The sequence below is a fragment of the Ahaetulla prasina genome, chromosome 5 (genome assembly GCF_028640845.1).
Source record: "Ahaetulla prasina isolate Xishuangbanna chromosome 5, ASM2864084v1, whole genome shotgun sequence".
Classification (NCBI taxonomy): Eukaryota; Metazoa; Chordata; class Lepidosauria; order Squamata; family Colubridae; genus Ahaetulla; species Ahaetulla prasina.
This window is the reverse complement of record NC_080543.1, coordinates 28309068-28329275: the sequence shown is the minus strand read 5'-3', so window position 1 is coordinate 28329275 and position 20208 is coordinate 28309068. Positions and strand designations below refer to the sequence as shown.

At 40.1% G+C, this 20208-nt stretch overlaps 1 protein-coding gene across 1 annotated transcript in view; it reads left to right on the top strand.

The window, feature by feature from the left end:
- FLT1 (fms related receptor tyrosine kinase 1) overlaps positions 1-20208 on the top strand; it is a 139601-nt gene that overhangs the window by 32129 nt on the left and 87264 nt on the right. Inside the window, exons 6-10 of the mRNA XM_058185588.1 lie at positions 507-643; positions 2171-2345; positions 3267-3384; positions 9888-10057; positions 11161-11317. Coding sequence (XP_058041571.1) covers positions 507-643; positions 2171-2345; positions 3267-3384; positions 9888-10057; positions 11161-11317 — 757 coding nt within the window. The remainder of the gene's footprint in view (positions 1-506; positions 644-2170; positions 2346-3266; positions 3385-9887; positions 10058-11160; positions 11318-20208) is intronic.

Below are 20208 nucleotides of genomic sequence, written 5' to 3'. Positions count from 1 at the left end.
TTCTTTCTATCTGTTTACCGTATTTTTCGGAGTATAAGATGCCCCTGAGTATAAGTCTTTTGGGGGGAAAGTAAGAAAAAAGCTGATTGGCAGGTGGATTGGCCTCCCGGAATACCCCCAATCAGCTTTTCCCAGAGGTGAATTTTAGCAACAGGTTCCTTGGTTGTGAGCTCTGTGCCTTGCTTTTTTTTCTGCCTCTGAAACTTCTGAAACTCCCTTTCAAAAAAAACCTTTTTTTCCTGCCTCTGAAAGCCTCCAAAACAGCTTCAGAAAAAATGCCTCTGAAGCTCTGTTTGGGGGCTTCTTTTCTGAAGCTTCTTTTCTGAAGCTTTTTTTAGTCTCTGAAACCTCTGTTTGAGAAGCTGGGTGGGGCTACATTTGGAGTATAAGATGCACCGAGATTTTCACCCTGTTTTTTTTTTGGGAAAAGGTGCATCTTATACTCTGAAAAATATGGTAACTAAGCAACCATCCAGTTCATTTTACTTTTTTTGTGTGTTACATAGACAATGAAATCATTAGTGTCCAGGTGAATGACTCAAAACCAGTGAAGTTATTCAAAGGACAAAGTCTTGTTCTCAACTGTAGCATCACTGCAGCCTGGAACACCAGAGTGCAAATCACATGGAGTTATCCTGGGGAGGTGTGTACTTTTTGCTTTTTAAAATATTAATGAGCAGCCCTAATAAAAATGTTAACTAAATAAATGTATTAACTTCTTGTCCTTCTGCTGAATTTTGTTGTATGATTCATTTATTTTCCATGTTGTGTTGGAAAGCATACTTTTCATATTTTATCACTGAATGAGCAAGACTACATAATAGAGTTGCATAAATTCACTGTGCATATTTCATAATTACACATTTATTTTTAAAAGTTTCAAACTTGGAAATTTCTTAGGTGACGTGATTAGTAATACTTATTACACAATGTCAAAGGGTTTTATTTTACAATAGACTTCCTCAAAGTAGGCTTCCAATTCAGTTTCAGAAAGAAACTAGTTAATTTGTACAAAATTTCAGTTGGCCTTTGAGCAAATCACTTCATCCATGATATAATCATCCAAATCACTTCATCCATGATCCACCACCAATCCATGATCCATGATTGGCAAGCTGAGATGCAATAATAGTGATAAAATAATGATAAAATATGGTTACTGAGCTTTTCTTCACCACATTTTTAGCATATTCAGCCATGTACAAATATCTCCCAGATTTCCAAGGAAAGCTTGTTAATTTGCCATTGGTTCTTAATAAAGTTAATGTATGGGAAAATTCAATCTACTTGAGTTTTGGCCTAGTCAACCAATATTTAAGAGTATATTATAAAAAGTCCACTAAACACAAGGCCAAATTGATCAATGATGCATAAAGGCGAATATCTCTTCAATGGTAGAGATGATGTTAGCAGAGGCTAACGAAAGCTAAGTGAATAATATATTTTAAGGTCTGGAGATCACCTGTCTGTCTCTTCTTTTATCTATATTTGCTGTGGCCACGAGATGAGGCAGGGGGTGGGTGGAGCTGCATCATGCACCCCATATTGGCTTACCTCAGGGCCCCTGCAGCCAGGCCACTATGCCTGACACTTGCTTCACCTCATGGCCATGATACTGGTGCATTGCTTGACCTCCTGCTCCGTTGTGGCCACAAGCAAGCAGAAGAAGTGGGCCAGTGGCCACGCGGAGTCCTGCTGGATGGGGCTGCTGGAGCTGGTACCATGAGGCGAGGCAGGTGTCAGGGCATGAGTAGCCGCACAGCCTCCTGCCCCACCACAAACTAGCAGAAGTAGGCCTTGTATATATAGGGGGAAAAATAACCCCCCCCCCGAAAGTAAGCTCTAGTGCTTATTTTAGGGCTCAAAAGAAAATAAGACCCAGTCTTATTTTTGGGGAAACAAGAGTATATGTATTTCTATACCCATAGAAAAACTTGGTCTATGATCCCAGTAAAATAATTCTAAAATAGCAGGTTCTAGATGATCTTCAGTTTCTTACTTTCCAATACAGTGATTTTATAACCATATATCTAAGAACTGCATTAAAAAAGCATGAGAATAAAGTTAAAGTCTAATCTGGAGTTGCATGTTAAATTGTGACCACTGTATAAATTCCAAATAGAAATTGTTGGTGGTAATAAGACCTATGTTACTTTTTTCTCCTTTCTAGGCAAGCAAAAGAGCCACCATTAGTAGAAGCATTCAACAAAGAAAAGACGGGCCCAACCTATTCTATAGCATCCTTGTTGTTGATAAAGTCCATGATATAGATAAAGGCCAATACATCTGCAATGTTAAGAGTGGGCCATCACTCAAATCAGATAGCGTAAAAGTTTTTATTTATGGTAAGACATAATTTGTGTATGTTAATAAAATAACTTTTATATTCCAAATGTCAAGGTTCTGACTTACGAACCCAACCAAAGCAAACACGATCGAGAAGATCCAATCTCTTTATGCAAAACTTTATTGAGTACATGATTTCGGCATATTTGAAGGCAAAATCAGATCTAGGGCTTTGCTGCGCTAACCCCTATAGTTAAAGTTCAAATTCCACTGCCCCCTCTTCCTCCATTAACTCAGGTCACATTGTCCAATACGGTCTTTGGATATTGTTGTGGGGAAAGTCTTTTTTGGCTTCTGTAAACACCTGCCAAAATGTCCTTGGTGCTCACGTCAACATCTTGATGTCTGGGCCATTTTCTCCCTCCCTCTCCCTCCCCCCATAGTTCGTTGGCTGGGATCGTGAAAACCCTTTAAAAGCTTCTTTTCCTCTGGCGATCCCAGCTGAGTTGCCTGATCACCACAGGCTTTTAAAAGCATTTTTTTACAACCTCTTCAGCCGAAGAGGTTGTAGAAAAAATGCTTTTAAAAGTAAAAAAATTCTGGTGATCACGTGGCTCAGCTGGGGTGGGGGGGGGGCAGGGATTTTTGTTACCGGTTCTCCGAACCACCCATTGCCATCGCTACCAGATTGGGCAAACCTGTCCAAACCAGAAGCATTTCGCCCCTGGAACCGGGGTGAACCAGTAGCAACCCACCACTGGAACTCAGTAGAGCTCTGATTTTATTGGATGACTAATGAGGGCATCTTTGTGGACTTCTTATGTTGTTCTTTACATGCAAAAGTATTCCTCCTGATATTGACAGTCCCTCATATAGTCTTTCGTATATAAATCATATTGCTTATGTCATGCTTGAAATATTCATCCATATCAATATTTTTAAAACATGTTTTTTCCTTTTTTCCCCCCTTGTCTTTCAAGATAAAGCATTTATCACTTTGCAACATCGACAAAAAAACATGCTGGATGTTATGTCTGGCAAGAAGTCCTATCGACTTTCTATGAAAGTGAAAGCATTTCCTACACCAGAGGTTGTATGGTAGGATTACAGTTACTTCTACCTAGAGAAAGAAGCCATTTATTTGACAAGATAACCTATTTTCCTACCTCTAAGTAGAAAAAGATATTAAATAAAGATGTCCTGAAATAGACTTGAAATATCTGCTTTAATTTTCACTATTTAAGAATCTGTGAGATGACTGTGTTCATTTTATTGTGATTAATGTCTTGCACTAAAAGAAATCTGGCATATTTGATTAGAAAGCATACTGCAGTGTTCTGTCATATATTTAATATTCAAGGAAGAAATATTACAAATTAATTTTTAATAGATCCATTTTCAAATTGGATTGATAGTTTTATCTTGTATTTAAACTCTTCATGAAAATAAACTGTTGTTGGAAGATTTTGAAGAAGAAAAGTACTGCTAAGAACAGTGCCTATATTTTTTCAGAGAGTGACTTATGCATTAGACAGGAGTGCACAATTTTTATTGGGTCAAGAACTGCACTAACATTTGAATAGTACATTGGAAGTCACATTACATGCAAGTCTGGAACTGTGTAAAATATTTTTTAAAATTGTGTAGTGGGACAGAATATGGAGAAAGAATGAAAAATAAATAATATTATTTTTTAAGTACTAACAATTAAAATATTTATTTCCTACACGTACAGTACTCACAAAAAAACCTTTCATATAGAATAGAATTTATTTATTGGCCAAGTGTGATTGGACACACAAGGAATTTGTCTTGGTGCATATGCTCTCAGTGTACATAAAAGAAAAGATACGTTCATCAAGGTACTATATTTACAACACAATATATAGAAGAAATGTACACAATATATAGAAGAAATGGGATAGTTGTAGTATGTGGGTTTGTTGTTAATATGCAACAGACTGAGGAAATATGAAGGGAACATGCTTGCTTCCTTTATGTGTTACATTGCAAGACCAAAATCAAATCAAAGTAAACACTTAAGAAGTTCTCCTTCCAGTTTCTACTACTGGTCATCAAACAACCCTACAAAGACCATGTGGAACATATACCAGGACAGTCACTTCACTGTTATTGTTCTCAAGCAGCGGACAGTCAATAGAATGGTTCTCTTTGAAGAGCCAACTTTAGCATTACATAAAGTAAAGCAGCTAGCACAGGTTACAAGTTGGGAATGTAATAGAAGTGTAGCAAACCATTTTTTTTTTGTTTTTATGACCAGAGATCAGAAGAGGATTTTCTGTTATATGTATGAAGATAACTAGGCTTTGGATAGTATACACATTGACTTGGTTGAGTGGGAGGCATCGTTTCTGCTTTGCCTCAAGCAGGAAAACAACTTGTACCTCGTTATGTTTTATCAAAAGGCCTAGAAGTCCTCCTTAACTTTATCCTCCATGGGTCTGTCCACTGTTTTATTTTTTTTAATAAGGCTTCTTATTTAACTCACTCACAATTCAACAGACATATGAAAACTCATAAATGTAATATAGAATTCAGTGCTCAGTTTTGCCGCTGGCATTTTCATTTTGACTCTTTCTTCATAATAAAGTGTGAACATTTTAAAGGGTATGTGCTGTCCCGAGAAAGGAAGTTCTTTTAACTTAATTCTGAGACGCCTATTAAGTTATATAAATTATATTTGCAGTAATTGAAATGACAAATTCTTATGGTCTTTGGTTCAGATCCATTCATTAGCAAGATAAAAAGGGTGTTACTCCCTTGTGATACAACAGGAACTTCCTCCCTTTTCCCTGTCAGTGAGAAAATTGGCCCCTGGGTCTCTTAGTGTGTAGTGAGTGTGCCATAATATTTATTTTAAGCTTCATTCCATTAGTACATATTTAGGTTTACATTTAGAAGTGCCCACATTTTCCATGTGGGTCTAATGTAGTCCTTTATTAACCTGAAGTTTTGGACTAGCGATAAGAGGATAACAGTAGCCACACTAAATTAACAAGTTGGGAACATTTCAGCAGTAGCTCTCCTAATGTCTGCTTGCTGATATTTTTCCCTTCCTGGCAAGGGTGTGCCAATGAAGGTAATTATCTAGGCAGGCACAAAGCACTGAACATGGCCATAATTCATTCAGAACAATAAAAATACTCAATTAGAATGCAAACGTAACAGTTATAGCAATGTTTCTTGTCTGACTTCTGGAGAGAGAAATTACATTGACCTATAGACGGCATGAGGAAAAAGTATAAATGCAATATCAGATGAATACTCTGCCGTGGACATTTACGGTCTTAAAAAGGTTCTGAATCAGGCTTCCATGTTTTGTCTTTCTTTGTCTTTTGTTGAGGTCACAAACTTTCTGATTTTATTGCACTGTATGACTCCACCTGCCTACGCTTTTACTTGCTTCCTGCTCAGTTGATCAGCAATTGCTCTGAATCATTGTGTTAAAATAATCTGTTAGTGTACTTAAAGGGACCTTAATGGTAAGGCAGTGAGGAATGAATATGTCAGTGCACAGAGGGAGACAGGAAGGCAAATTTGCCTATGTTGTTCTTCAGTCTCTACGTCATGTCTGACTCTTCGTGACCCCATGGAACATAGCAATACTGGTCCCTCCTGTCCTCCACTGTCTCCTGGACTTGGCCCAAGTTCAACGCCATTGCTTCAGTGACACTACCTGAAGTCAAAATATCAAACACTTGCACACTCACTCACCTGTAAAATATCAAGTTCTTATATTAGATTTTTTTAAAAAAATAAAATCATCGTTTGATTTTGTATCTTGTACTAGAAATCTCTCAATTTATGGCTTCTTTTGCTAACGACAACTTTAAAATGATGTGGCAATCACTTAAAGCCATAGTATTTGCATATAAGGGAATTTCCCCCAATTTATTAATTTATATATTATTTCAATGAAGACTTCCTTGCACCTTTTTCTCTGTTCGGGCTATGACAAGATCTTAGCACTTGATGACAAAATACTAGGCCTAGGGGGTTCGGAAGTTGCAAAACATCCTGGAAGTAGAAAATAGCCAATAATTAATATGCTGTTACTATTTGAACATATCATATTGTCATACATAAAATTAAGTTTGTCTCAAACCTTTTAGAAACTAGTGGTCTACTGGTTAATGATCTAATAGAAGGTGCATTTCATAAACCTTAGAAGTACACAGAAATATGTACATTTATAGATAGATTCATGAGGTGAAGACAATATTTCTCTGAATCTAGTTTGTTTAGAGTATCAAGGCATTTAAGTCATGTTGTTGGCCTTACTGTTGAAGTATCATTAGAAGTTAACGTCTAGGACAGATGTGCTCTAAAAAAGTGACATAGAGAGGAAGAATTATCCCCACCCCTACTCCATCACAGTAAGATGTCTTATAATTTGGCCCAAACAGGGAAATGCGTGTTTTCAGCAAACCCATTGTTTTTCCTACACATTTCCTACAACTTCTATACTTCTAATTGACCTGAGATTTTCTTGGGTCATGAACATATTATTTAAGGAGTGTTTTTGTATTACTTGCCTGTGAAACAATGGTATCAATTTTGATCTCAGTGTTGCTTTTGTTTTCATTCAAATCATTCTAAATGGCAGGGGCTATTCCTGAATTCATTAGTGTTTCACAAAAGCATTGCTACAAGACTGATTAGGAAAACAGTTCCCTGCATGCATGTGTAGCATTAGTTCACCATACTTGCAGCCAAATTTAATGTGTGCTCTAAAGCTTGAGTTTCCACCATTGAAACAATCGCATTTCTAAATAAAAAATAGAAGCTGGAAAAGAGTTGGATGCAGGCCCAGTCCTTGGGAATGCTATTTGGCCTCACTTGTCATTGGATTTAAAGGAGGCAGCTGTTATGAAGAGTGCATTTGCTCCATCACGGCTAGTGGTTTGCTATGCCTTTTCCTGGCCTATTTCAATCTGGCATTTGCCTCTTACCTTCTCAACTATCACAATTTATTCTTCCAAGAACCAGTCTGGAAAAAAATCTTGCAAATTGCTGTTGGTGGAAAAATGTATGCCTTTATGCCGGTAAATAAATGTATGCCGATAGCCTTCCGGGTGTAATTCAAGGTGTTAGTGATCACCTTCAAAGTGCTCCATGGCTTAGGACCGGGTTATCTACGAGACCGCCTTCTGTCACTGATAGTCTCCCAACGACCTGTGCGCGCCCACAGAGTGGGCCTGCTCCGGGTGCCATCATCCAAACAATGTCAGTTGGTGGCCCCCAGGAGGAGAGCCTTCTCTGTGGCAGCACCAGCCCTTTGGAACGAGTTACCTCCGGGGTTACGCCAACTCCCCGACCTCCGAACCTTCAAGCGGGAACTGAAGACTTTACTATTTAATCGTGCGGGACTAGCCTAAGTGTGTTTTAATTATGTTTTAATTAATTTATTTATAATTTTAGATTTTAAAGGGTTTTTATATCGGTCTACGACCGTTTTAGTTAATTAGGCCTATTAAATATTTCGTTTTAAATCTGTTTTAAATTTGTGATGTATACTTTGTATATTCTGTGTTTTAATATGGCTGTGAACCACCCTGAGTCCTTCGGGAGAAGGGCGGTATAGAAATTAAATTATAAATAAAATAAATAAAATGTAGCTGCTAGGCTGATACCTAGTTGTATTGGAAGATGATCATATGATTCTTCTACTGAAGGACCAGCATTAGTTGCCAACTGTTTATCAGGTACAATTTAACATCTTAAATGACTTAAAGATTGACTATTTCACTGTTACTAGCCTGCTCACCTTTTAAAATCGCCAGGAAAAGGTCTGTGTTGCTAGCACTTGGAAAAGTCCTACCCACTATGGAATCTCTGCTTTTAGTAGACTCATGTCACCCCAGTTAGATCTCTGAGAGCAACCAAGCCTCAAGTCTTTGACCATAATTTCCTGGTCAAATGTCAACTGACATGGTCAATTGAAATGGTCAATTCTAATTTTTTTTTGGTTTACTATTATTTTTTAGTTTTCTCTCCTGTCTTTTTATGTCAGTTTTATTAGCTAATCAAATAGATTGAATGGAAATGCAGGAAATACCACAAAATAAATAATCCGTATATTTGATTATTTTACTTTATTAAAGTAAACTAATGAGCAGATGTTAGCATTGCTATATTAAATATTATTTTTAATTTGTCTTTTATAAGGTCTAAAATTAAATCATATTTTTTTATAAAAAAAATATTGTTGGAAATTTTAGCAAATCAGTAATTATTAGCATTTTACACCATATGCTTCCTTGTGCGTACATCTGAAATGTGATATCAGATCCCCAAGTATCACACCTGACTATATCCTCCTCATCCTCTATGACTAGTTTGCATGGAGACGAGGCTACACCCTTTTTTGTTTTTTTAACTAAAGGCTACCACTTCTTTCTTTAATTCAGCCACAGCAGTAGTAATAGAAATTAAACCATATCAGAGGAGAAGGAAACTCTCTTTTACAGAGGGATCTGTCATGGGGTTTAACTGACTTTCAAAAGAACCAATTATTGATTCTGGGTGATCATTTAGTCCAGCGGTCACCAACTGGTGGTCTGTGGACCACAGGTGGTCCGTGTGAAAATTTTGAGGGTCCGCAGAAAAATTATTTGCATTCTTTATATTGCACTAAATACTATTTATCTTTTTAAAAAATTCATATTAGTGGTCCGCAGGATTTAAAATTATGAATTTAGTGGTCCCCAGTTTCAAATTATTGCCAGTAAAATTATTAGATTTGTAGATTTAAGATAGCATTAAAATGGCAGATTTTTTTCTGGGTTTTATGTTCAAATATTCTGATGTTCCCTGGAAATTTTAAGTTTGGAATGTCTTTTAATAAAGAACTAAAACAGGAGGAATGCCACACACTCCAGGAGCTTTGGGGTTGTGGTGAACTCTTGTCACTTTTCTGTATCCATGTATTCCCTAATAATATTTAATAAAAGGAATGTCCAACATTTCATTTCATGAACACTTGAAACACTTCACATTTCTTTTAACAATTAGTATTTGAGCAGGAATGAAATGAGTAAAGGGAAATTCACTAGAACCTACACATGCTTCATATAATATGTAATTCAGTCCACATGGAGTTTGAATAAATCCACTAAATTGTCCATTAATTAGCTTTTTAAACATTTATAAAGTCTTGTAATATAATTTGTTCCTTCAACCTTCAATGTCTCACATCAGAGTTACACAACAGCCTGTTTCTGGTCCTCAGAAGTCTTGGATATGTGTCCCCTAGACATTATTCAAAGCCTGTCATTAAAGGTTATCTTTTTTCATGTTGCAAGTGGGAAATTAGTAAAGACACACTTGAAGAGTAATTATATTAACCACATTAATGTAATTTAAATGATATCAATTTCCATTTTTATACCTGCTGTTCCTATTTCTTCATATTGGCCCTAACTATGATGTGTGCCTCTACCATGCTACTAAAAGAATAAGTGTGGTCCTTGATCCATAAAAATGTGCACTGGTTGCTTGCTATGAAATGTTTATAGATTACATAGGTAACGTATGTAGTGATGTCATAAGCAATTATGGTTTTGACTGTTTTTCCACAGGTTGAAGGATGGGTTACCTGCTGCTGAAATGTGTGCCAGATATAAAATTAAAGGTTTCTCACTCATTATAAAACATGTTGCTGAAGAAGATGCAGGAAACTACACTATAATGTTGAGCACCCAACAGTGGAACCTACAAAAAAATTTAACAATAACACTCAGAATAAATGGTGAGTCCACATTACTATCACTGACAGTAAGCTGCAATCCTGTAAACACTTATTTGAAAATTAAGTTATCTTGAATTCTGACTAAACATAAATATTCTTTTAGAAGTTTTCATTATCAGAGATCACGTTGTTATGCTAAAATCGTTCTGACAAAGGCTTTTAAAGGCTGTCTTTTAAAAAAATGGCATTTCCATGCTCAACTTTTGTGTCACCAGCTGATTAGCTTATGTCCTGTGTCAGGGGTCAGCCACCTGAGGCTCTGGAGCCGCATGTGGCTCTTTCACCCCTCTGCTGTGGCTCCTTATCACTCAAAATATGTGTCACAACCGCCAAAGTGCAACACCAGCCAGCACATGATTTGTTGACCTTTTCAACCCCCGGTAGGCCAACCATAGGTAAATCCAAGAAAAGAAAAACTCCAGAAGAAAACAGAACGTTTAATTCAACTACATATGCTAGGTTTGTGGTCGCTCAAATAGTCAAAGAAATAGTCAGGCATAGGAAGGATTTTGTGGCTCCCAGTGTTTTCTTTTCTGTGGGAAATGGGTCCAAATGGCTCTTTAAATGTTTAAGGTTGCAGACCCCTGACCTATGTGTCCATGCAAATGGGTTGTTTGAGCCAGGCAGCTCTGCCTGCAGCCAATGCCCTCTTTTCATCTTTCCTCTTTACCTCATTTCATTGGCTTCTTACAAAAAGAAGGGGGTGGCGATAAGCTAGTCACTGTCAGATGAGGAGTGCAATTGTTTATCTACTGGAGAAAGATAGGGCAGAAGGAGCCCATCACTTGGATTATGGAGAGAAGAAGGAAATTCTAGAGGAAGTAGTTAAGACAGGATGGAAGTCCCTACAACTGTAGCTCCAGAACAAGCATTGCAAAACTACTGTTGCAGCACTTCTGAAGCAGAGAGCAAACTGATTCAGATTTTCCAAGGCTGTTGGAAACTGCATTGTAAGAGTACCTGTATAGGCAGCAATGATGTCAGATCAATACATACTGTATGTGGAAGGGGCCAGAATCTTAGTTTTTCTTTTGCAACAGTAATTCTTTCCATTTTATTTTAGAATAAGATTTCTGTTTACTCCTGTTCTTGTTTGTTAACAGTGAAACCTCAGATTTATGAAAAAGTGTCATCAATTCCTGGTCCTACTCTCTATCAACTAGGAACTAAGCAAATTTTAACATGCATTGTTTATGGCATTCCTCAACCTGTGATAAAATGGACCTGGCAGCCATGTCAACAGAACCATTCCAGAACAAGGTAGATCATTTTTGATCCTCACTTCAAGTACTCTATTTATTTATTTATTTATTTATTTATTTATTTATTTATTTATTTATTTATTTATTTATTTATTTATTTATTTATTTATTTATTTATTTATTTATTTATTTGATTTTTATACCGCCCTTCTCCCGAAGGACTCAGGGCGGTGTACAGGCAAGATAAAACCAGCAATACAATATACAGGTTAAAATACAATTTAAAAAACTTATTTAAATTAGCCTGAAAATTAAAATTTACCATAAACTAAAAACCCCGTTTAAAAAATTAATAAAATTTAACATTAAAATTCCAATTTAAGCCAGCCCCGCGCGGATAAAGAGATGTGTCTTCAGTTCGCGACGGAATGTCCGAAGGTCAGGTATTTGGCGTAAACCCGGGGGAAGCTCGTTCCAGAGTGTGGGAGCCCCCACAGAGAAGGCCCTTCCCCTGGGGGCCGCCAGCCGGCATTGTTTGGCGGACGGCACCCTGAGAAGTCCCTCTCTATGGGAGTGTACGGGTCGGTGGGAGGCGTGTGGTAACAGCAGGCGGTCCCGTAAGTACCCAGGTCCTAAGCCATGGAGCGCTTTAAAGGTCGTAACCAACACCTTAAAGTGCACTCGGAAGGCCACAGGCAGCCAGTGCAGTCTGCGCAGGAGCGGTGTTACATGGGAGCTACGCGTAGCTCCCTCTATCACCCGCGCAGCTGCATTCTGGACTAACTGAAGCCTCCGAGTGCACTTCAAGGGAGCCCCATGTGAGAGCATTACAGTAATCCAAGCGAGAGGTAGCAGGCGCATGAGTGACTGCGCATAAGGCATCCCGATCAAGGAAGGGGCGCAACTGCCGAACCAGGCGAACCTGGTGGAAGGCCCTCCTGGAGACGGCCGTCAAATGATCTTCAAACGACAGCCGATCATCCAGGAGGACACCTAAGTTGCACACCCTATCCTTTGGGGCCAGTAACTCGCCTCCGACAGCCAGCTGCGGCTGCAGCTGACTGAATCGGGATGCCGGCATCCACAGCCACTCCGTCTTGGAGGGATTAAGCTTGAGCCTGTTTCTCCCCATCCAGACCCGTACGGCTTCCAAACACCGGGACAGCACTTCAACAACTTCATTGGGGTGGCCCGGGGTGGAAAAGTACAGCTGGGTGTCGTCAGCGTACTGCTGGTATCTCACCCCGAAACCGTACAGATCGAACAACCCTCTAAATCTATCGTTGCCCTTCTATATTTAAAAGTCTTATCCATGCAATTTGCAACTCAGTTTAAGGTATTTATGATGTCCTAATGTTAAAAATGTTTTAAATTAATTATGTTGGTATCATGAATCATAGAGGAGGAGGTAGGATGCCTTCATGATGCAATAGCTGGTTTTTACCGTGGAGTGTTCTGACCTAGGCTTCCTGAGTCAGTAAAACACATGAGTAGTCCCAAAAACCTCTTTTATTGCAACAGCTGCGAATTCTGTTCATTCACAGATGAGTCCCAAATAGTTGTACAGAGTTCTTTGGGATAAGGCTGATAATCACCCACCTTTATCTCCCTTGACATGCTGCCAAATATCTAATTGGCAAAGCCACATGGAGTCCAGAATCAAACAGAGCTTCAGACTTTAAACTGAACAGAATTAACAATGTTGCTTCCTCCAAAGGCCCACGTGCCTTTGCTCTTCTTTTAAGTCTTATGGGAGGGGCCAATAATCTCCAAGCCTTACTCTCAAATCATCCCTATTGTTTGAACTATTGTTGCCTTCTGGCAGCTCTGCGTATGCAGGCTCACCCTGTTCTCTGCCTCGCTGAGGTCTGACTCTGGAGGCTCCGGAGGTAGCATATACCTCCCAGATGGCCCTTTCTCTGCCTCCGATACAGAGCCCTCGTCCGAGCCTTCCCCAGACTCCAGGACTAGCCCATGTTTCTCCCCAACCTCTTCACTGTCCGACTCTGCTACCAGCTCCGCAGGCTGCCAGCAGACCACAACATGGAGTTCTTGGCGCTCTCTGAGCCTGGTGGTTTGCTTGCTGATGCTTCATTACCCATTAGGTAACTTCATCAGCGTCACTGGTTTTGTTCCTCACGCAGGTTATCTAAAGACATTATTGGGATGAAAAGAAATTAAACAAGCTCTGCTTTTTACCTTGAAATTGCAGCATGCCTATCAGTAGTGGGTTTCAATTTCGTTTGCTACCGGTCCGCTTGTGTGTGTGTGTGTGCACACATCTGACGCTTCTGTGCATGCACAGAAGCATCCAGGCAGGTGGGTGGAGCCTCCCTCTGCCACTGCTACCGGTTCACCTGATCCGGGGAAAACTGGTAGCAACCCACCACTGATGTCTATACAATGCTTATAAATATGTTGCTTAATGATCAGTTTGAATATCTTGCCTTAGATACATGTCAGACTGACGGATCTGTAATCTGAAAAACTTTTGAAGTTCATTACTATCTGAAGTTCAGTATGCAAGCTTTAGTTCCTCTTCTTTTGGATAGCTTATATTCAAGTATTACCTGATCACTTTCCCTCAAGATGCCATCTTTAATTCTTCATCTGATTCTTGCCTGTTGGTAGGGATTAAGTACAGGATAGGAGACGCCACTGTAATTTCTTTCACTTTTTGACAAATGGAGTTGTCAGGAAGAGGAGACAAGAATGTTTTGGATCTCTGAGTCTTGGCAGAGTTAAATTCCCAGAAGACGCCAGGATAATTTAAATCCTCTGTTGCATGCTTTTTCAAAAGATTGGTCTATCCATTTTTCCTTCTGTTATCGGCCTACCTATCTTTTCTCTTGGATTTGTTACTCACAAATAAATTATAGCCTTTTAATATTATGGAGTATCATTGATACTCATAATGTGAATCATTGTGTATCATTGTGAATCAGACCGTTCTCCCTTAAATACAATATTGATTGGTTGTTGATAAAAATAAGATTGCCAACATGATTGCCAACGTCCAATGATGGATAGAGCACAAGACAAAGACAAAGTTAAAAGCTGTGTTCCTAATCATACTCAAAGATTGAACCCATGGTCTTTTCATGAAAAGAGTGTGCTCCAGAGCTATGGTTATTCTCTTCTTCCTTTCTATTGATATTTATTTATTTATTCATTCATTCATTTATTTTATTTGTCAACAAATACAAGAAAACAAGTAACAGAGTAGACATAGACATGGACACATGAAAAATTTTTGGCACACAAAAAAAAGGATATAAACAGGCAAAACATAGCCATAAACACATAGAATCATTAATATATAGTACGACCAGTAGGACAGGGAGGGTAGGCACGCTGGTGCGCTTATGCACACCCCCTTAGAGACCTCTTAAGAAACATGAAAGATCCACAGTAACAGTTTATGGTAAAAGGTACGGGGATTGGAGAGATCATCAACAGGATCAGGTAGATTGTTCCAGACATTTACTACTCTATTGCAACAGTCATATTTCCTACAATTAAGATTAGAGCAAATTACATTGAGTTTAAATCTATTGGTGGCCCTTGTATTATTATGGCTGAAATTAAAGTATTCATTTACAAGTAGAACATTTTGGTAAATAATCTTACATAAAATATGATTACAGAGGAAAAAGAATTAGCTTGAAAACGCACCACAAACGTTCGCTTACCTACTATGATTAAAATATACCACTGTATTTTCTACTAAGAAATTAATTTCTACGAACAACAGAAATAAAACAAGGAAGGGCCAAGCGAGAGGTAGCAGTAATGAGTTCCAAGGAAATGGACCAGATTTCAGCAGAAAAACATTAATGAAGGAGAATTGAGCAATGACAGTCATATGGGTGGAAACGTGGTTGCATTGTGGAAGTGAAGAAAGTTGGTTATGCAAGAGACTGAAAAAAAAGTCCAACCCAACTAATCCTTTGAAATTTACTCTACAGTTAAAGAGTTCATAAGACAATGTGCAGTCTCTGAGACAATAAGATCTCTATATTCACACACTTGTATTCTTCTGAGTAGGAGAAGACATTCTTTGACTGGGATTTATTTTAAGGTAGCTCAACAAACAGTGCTTTAAATCAGGGTCCTCCATCCTTGGCAACTTTAAGACTTGTGGACTTCAACTCCCACAGTTCCTCAGCCAGCAAAGCTGGCTGAGGAACCGTGGGAATTGAAGTCCACAAGTCTTAAAGTTGCCAAGGTTGGAGGACCCTGATTTAAATGGTTTCATTTAATACATGAACTCATTTTATATATGGACTCACATTCCTTTCACTCTTGAATGAGAACTCAAAAAACTCTTTCTTACAGCTGAGTAGAAGTGTCATCCAAGTAAATACACTGGTATAAACCTTGCCATCCTCTCTGGCAAACCCTATCTTTCATAGGTACCATGGTGGTAAATGCTGCTGTCCTTATGTCTGCCACATACGAGGCATTAAGAACAGGGACTGGCAGAATCCCCTGATTTTGTTTTTCTGCCTTCTCATCAAACATTACTAGTCAGAGGATAAACGTGCCCTGAACATATATTCATTAATGTAGCTAAGGCATAAAGTAAATTGCTTGGAGTGCAATTATCTGGCACTATTAACTTCAAAAGAAGGAGATTGAAGAGCATCTTATAATAATAATATCAGAGTTGGAAGGGACCTTGGAGGTCTTCTAGTCCAACCCCCTGCCCAGGCAGGAAACCCTACACCATTTCAGACAAATGGCTATCCAACATTTTCTTAAAAATTTCCAGTGTTGGAGCATTTACAACTTCTGCAGGCAAGTTGTTCCACCAATTAATTGTTCTAACTGTCAGGAAATTTCTCCTTAGTTCTAGGTTGCTTCTCTCCTTGATTAGTTTCTACCCATTGCTTCTTGTTCTACCCTCAGGTGCTTTGGAGAATAGTTTGACTCCCTCTTCTTTGTGGCAACCCCTGAGATATTGGAACACTGCTATCATGTCTCCCCTAGTCCTTCTTTTCATTAAACTAGGCATACCCAGTTCCTGCAACCGTTCTTCATATGTTTTAACCTCCAGTCCCCTAATCATCTTCTTTGCTCTTCTCTGCACTCCTTCTAGAGTCTCAACATCCTTTTTACATCGTGGCGACCAAAACTGAATGCAATATTCCAAGTGTGGCCTTACCAAGGCATTATAAAGTGGTATTAACACTTCACGTGATCTTGATTCTATCCCTCTGTTTATGCAGCCCAGAATTGTGTTGGCTTTTTTGGCAGCTACTGCACACTGCTGGCTCATATCTAAATGGTTATCCACTAGGACTCCAAGATCCCTCTCACAGTTACTACTATTGAGCAAGGTACCACATATCCGGTACCTGTGCATCTTATCTTATATCAGCTATCTATCTATCTATCTATCTATCTATCTATCTATCTATCTATCTATCTATCTATCTATCTATCTATCTATCTATCTATCTATCATTTTTGTATGCTGCTGTAATCCAATTGACACTCAGCAGCTTTCACCAAAAGAAGGCTATTCCAAAATAACATTAAAGTTGTCTTCAAAATCAGCCTAATTCGTAGCTGACCGAAATAGGGAAAGTTCTTTCACGGTATCAGTAGCAGAGAAAGAAATAACTCTTTCCCACTTCTTCACCACGTAAACTTTCTCCTCATTTATGCCACCCCTGGACAGCTGCTATTGAGGCTGATCCAGGTAAAGATAAGAACTTGGTTTGAAAGATACTGTCCTCTTTGTCCAAAGCAAAAAATTTTGGCCAGAGACTGAAGAGAAGGGACAGGCCTGCACCAGCTAAAGTGAGCACTTGATATTAAACTGGCTGCACTGCTAACAAAATGATCAGTAAAATGCCTTAGACAATATTTACAGCAAAACTACTCTATGTTGCATTAAGGTGAAACATGACTTTAACACCGAGAAGCCAAAACTGATGGCTTCATGCTGACTTATGGACTTGAGATCAGACAAAGACGTTCTGAAAGATTGCTGTGATATGCTTGGGCTGTAGGGAGACGCAGATGAACAATGACTGAAAGACAAAACTATTAGGATAGTTTCAAGTCAAAGAGAAGGACATTTTTTGCCCCAAATAACTTCTTTTCCCCCAACAAAATTATTATGGAGCTCATAAAATCATCTGCTACAATGTCCTACCTGTCAATGACTATTTCAGCTTCAGCCACAACAATACATGAGCACACAATAGATACAAATTTAAAGTGAACCGCTCCAAACTTGATTGCAGAAAATACGACTTCAGTAACAGAGTTGTTAATGCCTGGAATGCACTACCAGACTCTGTGGTCTCATCCCAAAACCCCCCAAAACCCCAAAACTTTAACCTAAGACTGTCTACTGTTGATCTCACCCCATTCCTAAGAGGTCTATAAGTGGCGTCCATAAGTGCACCAGCATGCCTGCCGTCCCTGTCCTAATGTTCCCGTTAATTGTATTCATTTTATGTATTCAGTTCATGTTTATACTTATTTATTTATTTATTGATTGATTGATTCATATTTTTATACCGCCCTTCTCCGAAGACTCAGGGCGGTGTACAGCAAATAAAACAACAAAAATCCAAAACAAATTAAAATATTATAACAAGTTTACAAATCTAATTCGACCGCTGTATACTTAAAATATTAGCTAAAATTTTTCAAAAGCTAAAACCCTGTTAAAAAACCTGCTAAAACCCCCCATATTAAAATCAATCAGGCCAGCCCCGCTTGGTGAAAAAAGAAAGTCTTGAGCTCGCGTTTAAAGGTCCGGAGATCAGGGAGGAGACGGAGTCCCACCGGCAGCTCATTCCATAGAGCCGGGGCCCCCACAGAGAACACTCTTCCCCTGGGGGCCGCCAGCCGACGTTGGCTAGCCGACGGCACCCTAAGAAGGCCCTCCCTGTGAGAGCGCACTGGACGTACCGGACAATGGGAGGTAACTGGCGGCAGCAGGTGGTCCCGGTCCAATGCCATGGAGCGCTTTATAGGTGATAACCAACACCTTGAAGCGCACTCGGAAGTGCAGTGCAGAGAGGTGTTACATGGGAGCTACGGGGAGCTCCCTCAATCCCCCACGCGGCCGCATTCTGTACCAGTTGGAGCCTCCGGGTGCTCCTCAAGGGGAGCCCCATGTAGAGAGCATTGCAGTAATCCAGACAGGAAGTGACGAGGGCATGAGTGACCGTGCATAACGAGTCCAAGACCAGGAAAAGGCGCAATTGGCGAATCAGGCAGACCTGATAAAAAGCTCCCCTGGCGGCGGCCGTCAAATGGTCTTCTAAAGACAGCTGTGTGTCCAGGAGAACGCCTAAATTGCGCACCGATTCCCTGGGGGCTAACGATTCGCCCCCCACAGTCAGCAATGGGATAAGCTGACTGTGCCGGGACACCGACATCCACAGCCACTCCGTCTTGGATGGGTTGAATCGGAACCTGTTCGTCCCCATCCAGACCCGAACGGCCTCAAGACACCGAGTCATCACATTGACGGCTTCGTTGGGGTGGTTCGGGGTGCAGATGTACAGTTGAGTATCGTCAGCATACAGCTGACAGCTTACCCCGAAACCACGGATGATCTCTCCCAGCGGCTTCATATAAATGTTGAACAGGAGGGGTGAGAGAATTGACCCCTGCGGCACCCCACAAGTGAGTTGCCTAGGGGTCGATCTCTGCCCCCCTGTCAACACCGTCTGCAAGCGGTCGGAGAGGTAGGAGGGGAACCACCATAAAACAGTGCCTCCCACTCCCAGGCCCTCCAACCGCCGCAGCAGGATACCATGGTCGATGGTATCGAACGCCGCTGACAGATCTAACAGGACAAGAACAGAGAAACAGCCCCTGTCCCATGCCCTCCAGAGATCATCAACCAATGCGACCAAAGCCGTCTCTGTGCTGTACCCAGGCCTGAAGCCGGACTGGCACAGGTCTAGATAAAGAGTTTCCTCCAGGTACTGGGGGAGTTGCCAGGCCACCACACTCTCCACAACCTTCGCCAAAAAGCGAAGATTGGAGACCGGACGATAATTAGCCAAAATAGCTGGGTCCAGGGAAGGCTTCTTAAGGAGGGGCCTCACCACCGCCTCTTTCAAGGTGGCTGGGAAGACTCCCTCCCTCAGAGAAGCACTGGTAATTCCCTGGAGCCAGCCTCGTGTAACCTCCTGGGTGGCCAGTACCAACCAGGAGGGACACGGGTACAATAAACATGTGGTGGCATTCAACCTCCCCAGTATCCTGTCCATGTCATCAGGAGTCACAGGGTCAAACTCAGCCCAAACAATGTTCTCAAGACATGCCCGCTTCATCCCGTCTGGATCTACCCAATCTGTGTCCAGCCCGTCCCGGATCTGAGCGATTTTATTGTGCAGATAACTTCCAAATTCCTCAGCACGTCCCTGCAAGAGGTCCTCCCGAGCGGCGGCAAAGTATACTTGCTTTGCCGTCCTTATTGCCACTAGATAGGTCTGAATATGTGACCGTATATTATCTAATAGGTATTCGACTAAATAAATAAATAAATAAATAAATAAATAAATAAATAAATAAATAAATAAATAAATAAATAAATAATAGGAACAGTTATTTCTTTAAAGCACTGTTTCAGAACCAGATGTCCTCTACATCAGGGGTCTCCAACCTTGGCAACTTTGAGACTTGTGGACTTCAACTTCCAGAGTTCCTCAGCCAGCTTTGCTGGCTGAGGAACTTCAGGAGTTGAAGTCCACAAGTCTCAAAGTTGCCAAGGTTGGAGACCCCTGCTCTACATGGGTTGGCTCTTGACTCTCTGAATGCCACAGTCACAGACATGTGTCTGTATTGATCAGATCAGTTGTAATCCCATTGTAAAGAAGACTGTTCAAATTAGCCCCTTCAGCTGTCCGAGAAAGTAGTTTGGTGCGACTATCCTTAGACCTAATTCCCTTAAGCTGGGAAAGATTGACT